Genomic DNA, 6,682 nt, shown 5'->3' on the forward strand with positions numbered 1-6,682 from the left:
ATTTTAACATAAGTTATCATTTTACAAATGTATACTTATTAATTACTTGAATTTGAAAAGACCCTGCAGCATGGCATGGTTATAAAGCAACCAGGTTTGTAATCACCAGACAGTGTTGTATGAAGAATTGCTTAGAATAAAAGACAAAGTCTTATACATCAAGTAACATTCAAAGCACTTTAAGGCTTGTTTGTTTAAAATTAAAAAGTAAATGGTTTTTACGTAGTTTTGAGATTTTATAAAAATAAATTTATTTTGTAGAGATTTTATAAAAAGTAGACATTATTTTATGTTTGGTTACAATAGTAAAAAATTGATTATTAATGAGTTATTTTTAAATTTTATGATATCTTCCTTGATTTTTATTTTATAAAAGTAATTTATTATTATATTATTTAAAACTTTTATGATATTTTTGTGTGTTCCCCCTCTTTAAAACGCACTCTCTCATCTACCGTATTAGATTATTTTTAGAGTAGCTTCTTAAAATAATTAAAGATTTACCCTTTTTGGAATTATGATTATTTTTAAAAGTTTAATCGAATATAATATAAACTTACAAAATTGTTTATCAAAGTATTATTAATGAAACTTTATACTTATTAAAGTATTTTATATTTTAAAAAGTTAATTTTTTTAAAAATATTTTATAATTTAGAATGGAGGAAGTACAAATTTTAAAAAGGTTTATAACTAAAGTTTTTCTCCCATATACGGCCAATGTAGTGGGACGTAGAATCCCTCCTCTGTTCTATTTATTGTCGGACCATCTGACCTATTTTCTTTTTTTTTTTGGTATATTTTATAGTATTTTTTTAAATTATTATATATTAAATAAAAATAAAAATATTATAAAGGATTTATAATAAGTGGGTATGGGCTCAGAATAAAAAATGAGCAATCAATATGAAACCAATACTTAAAAAAAATTATTTTCAAATTATAAGTAAGATGTTTTTTAAAAGTGTTACTTAATTTAAAATATAAAACATAGAGTAATTTTTATAATTGCATGGATAACTGTAAAATATAGGACATTGTGATCTAAAATTTATAAGTAATTACTTATCTCCTTTACATTTTCACTATATTAAAAATTTAAATCTTCCACTCATTTTTAAAAATTGAACCCATTAAAATATTCTTTTCCTTCTAATTATATTATATTGTAATTGAAAATTAATATCCCGTATATCACACTGCTATAAGATCAAGCGGATGAGAATGGAATGACTTGGACGGTGTGGACAAACATAAACCATTCGAGGAATCTTCCTGGGGATAATAATTTATTATATTTTTATTAACTTTTCAAACGGGAACATAATTTTTGTCTAATTAACATGGGCAGCAAGAGTGGATTCTTTTGCATGTGTTTGAAAGCATGATTAGATTCTTCCATAAACGCTGGTTTTATTAGGATATGGGATACAAGGGAATATTGACTAGAGATTTTTTTTAATTAATATTAATATTGACTCTTGTTAATGGATGACTTTTCACCTTGTTCGAGGCTGCCTTTGACATTCGGGTGTAGTGACGAATCCAAAAAAATAAATCGAGGGACATAATTTTTTTAAAAAATAAATATTAATATTTTATTAAAAAATATAAATTTAATTATGTATTAAATTATATTAAAGGTATAATTTAATAAAATTAAATACTAAAAACAATGCATAAACATAAAATTATAATGAAAAATTATCTTTATATAAAAACTTGTTATGTCAGTTTTATGTTTTTTAATTTGATATACCTTTTCTGTATAGAAGAGAATTAATTTGTGATATTCCTTAAATTATATGTATGTGTAAATTCCTTAAATTATAGTCGGGATCGGATTAGGTGTGGAAGAAAAAATTACGATAAACTCTATGCTGGTGCTTGAATCAAAATATTAGTCCTACAATTCCTATGATGTTTCATAATAATAACAATAAACATTAACCCATTTAAGACTTGCCATACAATTTTCCCAATGACACCTTCCATGTGCTGTGCGTGGGATTTCAATGGACCACCACAATTTTTTTTAACCATATCCTCGATCTAATCCATATCAAATTGATGAGACTTTAACAAGGATCTACACTAATTCAAATCGAATTAGTACAGGACATTTTTAAATGAAGGTTCTACCACCAACCCTAATACATTTCATAACTCAAATTCAAGACATCTCGAGAAGCTAGTAATTGAATTAAGCTTGTGATGGTAATGGATCATTGAGAAAAGGTCATATTGAACTGTGGTGGTGGTCACCACCGAAGTGGCCTCCGTCATGGTGGTGGTGGTGGTGTTCATGGTGACTGGTGTGGTGATGTTGGTGGACGTCGTGGTTGCTATGGTAGTGGTGGTGGCGGCTTCTTTGGTGATGGCCATCATCGTTAGTGTTGTGGCCACCATGACCGCCATCGTTGTTGCCACCACTTGCATCACCGCCATCTTCGAGATCGAGTTCACCGCCATCTTCATGGCGTCCCACTTCGGTTGCTGGCTCCATTGATTTTCTTAGTCGACACAAAATTAAAAGACTAATTAAAAAGACGATGAAGCAAAAACAAAAATGATGATGAATATTCCCAAACCTGCAGGTAGTCCCATCTGGCCCTCCGCTAATGAAAGCTCTCTTGCGTACGTAAATGGCGATACCGAACTCATGGGTTTGGTTTTATAGGAGTACGTAGTCATATATGAAGTTCAATTTCCATCACATGCATGCTGGGATTTAAACTTAAACGCGTTTTTTGGTTTTTTCTGGGAATCTTCTCGACTTTCTGCATTTTCCTCCTGCAGAGTTAGAGTTTCATTACTAGGCCAAACCTTTTTTCACCCTTTGGACGGCCGCACACAATTGAATCCATCACCCGGAAACTTAACGCGTTTTTCAGGATTTTTCTGACCTTTTATTTCTTTAAATTTCCGGAAATAAAAACTAAGAAAAGAATAGTCCCGCCACGCCTCACTGAAACTTCATCATCGCCTTCTTAAATGAGTGCCAAAGAAGGCCCACCACCAACTTAGCCTTTGAAATAAATAAGATATCAATGAAAACACATGCAAATATTCATAAACCTAAAACATTATTAAAGATAACCTATAAAAAAAAACCTAAGTTTTTATTTTTATTTTATCTTCATCGATGCAAATTCAGCGGCCAACCTATCCTCACAAGTTTTCTCCTAAATAAATGGTTTATCAATTTAAAAATTTTTTTTTTTTGATTTTTTGGTAATTCTTGATGTAGATGTTAAGTCCACAAATGTTATTGCAATCATAGATTACAAGAAAATTTTCAACAATCTAATTGATATATGATAGCCATCTATCCGCTGAGGTGCTTTGCTTTTTCTAATTTTTATTGTTATCTATCTTTCTGTATTTATTGTAACAAATTATTGCATCCACCTTCCATTTGTGTTTAAAATTTATCAATTATGTTATTCCATAATTTTTTATTCATTTTGTAATTTTTTAATATTAATTATTGATCAAGTAGTTATTATCTTTTTATTATTTTGCTAATATAAATACTTAACATGTACTAATTATCACTATTTAACACTTGAGAATTTGTAAAAATAACATCCCATGCAACCCATAGGTGATTAACTAGTATATTTAAATTTAACTGTCGGTTAAACTCATCTCCAACTTCTATTATTCCTCTGGGTGAAGAGCTTAAATACTAAGGTCCTATTTGCTTATTAGAAAAGAATTAAATAGAATGAATTAAAAAAATAAATATAAAAGTAAGATAATCAAAGGGATATGTGAGTATATTCATAAAGGAGAGAGGTAATTTACTATATGGGATTGATAATCATGATTTATAAGATTTTTGGAGGGCATGATAATTTTTATATTTGTAATATATATTAATGAGTTTTATCATGCTTACTATAAAAGGAAAGGTAATTTAATTTATTTTTGTCTTGATTTTTTCAATCCATTCTATTTCTTTTCTTTTTAGTAAACAATCGAGATTTAAGAATGTCAAAGTTTATGTGGCACTACTTTAGTACTTATATTTTATCATCCTTGAATTCGATATCAACTTCCCCACTTTTTAGCATGACCTTCCAGAATTCTGGCATCAACACACACCGAATGTCAATGGCATTTGTTACAACGATGGAGAATGTGATGCAGAATGTTACAAACTCACTTGCCTCATTTTAAAGCATTCCCATCTCTGGTCGTATATATGTAGTTTCACAAACATAATCACTTTTTGCAGTAGTCATTTTAAATTAGAAATTTCGTATGATAGTAAACGAGTCATTAGCCCAAAAAACAAAAAGATCAAATTTAGGTGAAATTGGGTATCACATTTTTGGGGAGTTAGGAAGCACATGCCGGTTGGTTTACTCTAACCCCACCAATGCCTTTCGGTTTTGCGATTTCATTCCCCCCCCTTTTTTTGACTGTTTCCCTTTTTTCGACTGTTTGGTAGATATATAACCAGCCATACCATTTCGACAACTTTAATTTGTTGTATATGTGTCAAAAGTGTGTGTGTGTCAAAGTCCCACATTGACTAAAGGAAGAAATCTCCTAGTGTATATATATTAAGGAATGAAGTGGGCTAGTAAAATGGGCTTGGATGAGAAGTGGTCTCGCGCATATGAGACAGGCCAACTCAGGGCAATCGCAGTTGAAATTAGCCGATTTGCCCCCCCCCGCGCGAGTTTAAGAGGCACTGGGTTCCTTTTACCCGGTTATTTTTACAAAAAATGGTTAAATAAATAATTATTTTTGCTTACCTGAAAAACCTCTGATTTAGCTGTTTTCAAGTTGAACTTGAGGCGTTGGCAGTTTTCTGGAAACTGAATTCTGTGCGTTAATATTTTTCCTGCCAAACATCTCCAGATTGAACGCTGAACGTTTTCCGATTAATGGACGTGCACGTTTCTGCTGTTTAAGACGTGTAACTGAAGCATTAATCCATGAACGTTTGTTGTTTAATGTGTGTATAACCGAAGCATTAACCGGTAATTATAACCCAACGTTTGTGTCTCAATCCTCAGCCTATAAATAGACATTGGTGCGGACAGAACAGAGAGAAAGCGTTCTCGTCCTCTCCTCTGATCTTCTGTTCGTCTGTTTTTGTTCGTTGTCTCCGCTGTTCTGTTTCCTTGCTCCGCCACAGGAAGTGCTCGTTTAATCCTGGGGGACTACCGGTCCACCGTCCAGGTGTACCGGAATAGTTCTTAAGGATAGTGTTCATTCGAACAAGACTCAAGCAATTATTAGCTCGATGTTCACCTCTGCATTTGCTGTTTCTAACATTCTTAAGAACTATTCAAGCCAATGGCGACCGACGGTGCTGAGAATGTCACTCCCGAAGGTGTGCTCAGTGGTTCGGCTGGAGGTCAATTCGTCCCTGCTGCTGTTGCCGTTCCCCTGCCAAGGCTGTTCCCTGACATATCAAAGATAGAAGTCTTTGATGGCCGGAACTTCAAACGCTAGCAGGAACGTGTCTTCACTGTTCTTGACATGCATGGTGTGGCCACTGCTCTTGCTCAATCCGAGCCTCCTGCTGATACTGATCAAGCCCAGAGAGTTGCATGGACTCATTCAAATAAGGTATGCCGACACACTATCATTAACACTTTATCTAATGATTTGTTTGATGTCTACTGTGTCTACTAGGAAGCTTGTAAAATATGGGAGTCCCTGGTGACAAAGTACACTGCTGAGGATGCCGGCAAACAAAAATTTGTTGTGGGCAACTACTACAAATGGGAGATGATCGAGAACAAGGATGTCAAGGAGTAAATTAACGAATATCATAAGCTGCTGGAGGAGCTTCGTGCTGAAAACATCAACCTTCCAGACGAGTTTATTGCTGGGATACTGATTGAGAAGCTGCCAGAATCATGGTCTAACTACAAACAGCAATTGAAACACAAACAGAAGCAGCTGTCCTTGACTGACTTGATCACTCACATCATCATCGAAGATACCAACTGCAAGGCAATACGTGCAGCTCGAACCAGAGAAATGACATCCAAAGCCAACCTGGTGGAGACAAAGCCTCACAACAAGAGGTATGATTCTAAAACTAAAGACAAGAAGAATAGGAAAACTGATTACAAACCCAATGCTTCTAACCCCTCTTTCAAAAAGAAAGGAGACTATTTTGTCTGTGGTAAACCAGGACACTATACAGTACAGTGTAGGAAGAGAGCAAACCGTGATAAGCCTCGGAAGCCAAATGTAAATTTGGTACAACGAGATGGTGACAGTGATGATGACATCATTGCTGCAGTGGTGTCACAAGCTCTCTTGATTTTTGATGTGAAGAAATGGGTGGTAGACTCCAGGGCTACCAGGCACATATGTGCAAGCCAAGAGATGTTTACCACCTATAATCCTGTAAAGGAAGGGGAAGACCATGTTTACCTTGCTGATTCCCGAACTGCTAAAGTTCAAGGAAAAGGGAAAGTGGTCTTAAAGCTCACATCAGGAAAGACTCTGGCTCTAAATGATGTTCTGCATGTGCCTGAAGTTAGAGCTAACTTAGTGTCAGTTACTCTTTTAGGGAAAGCTGGGGTTAAAGTGTCATTTGAATCTGACAAGATTGTAATGACAAAAAATAATGTGTTTGTAGGCAAAGGGTATTGTAATCAGGGACTGTTTGTTCTAAATGTTGATGAAATAAATAAGACTGAAT

At 33.9% G+C, this 6,682-nt stretch overlaps 1 protein-coding gene across 1 annotated transcript; it reads right to left on the minus strand.

Moving 5' to 3' along the window:
* Positions 1-1,916: 1,916 nt before the first annotated feature.
* LOC129299523 (uncharacterized) lies at positions 1,917-2,853 on the minus strand. Its single transcript, XM_054938001.1, has 2 exons — positions 2,592-2,853; positions 1,917-2,513 (listed from the first exon to the last, which is right to left on the minus strand). The coding sequence occupies exons 1-2, from the start codon at positions 2,692-2,694 to the stop codon at positions 2,161-2,163; spliced, it is 456 nt and encodes a 151-aa protein (XP_054793976.1). The 5' UTR covers positions 2,695-2,853; the 3' UTR covers positions 1,917-2,160.
* Between the last annotated feature and the right edge of the window lie 3,829 nt (positions 2,854-6,682).

The sequence above is a fragment of the Prosopis cineraria genome, unplaced genomic scaffold (genome assembly GCF_029017545.1).
Source record: "Prosopis cineraria cultivar Desert tree isolate PC_DT_omini unplaced genomic scaffold, ASM2901754v1 PC1189, whole genome shotgun sequence".
Lineage (NCBI taxonomy): Eukaryota > Viridiplantae > Streptophyta > Magnoliopsida > Fabales > Fabaceae > Prosopis > Prosopis cineraria.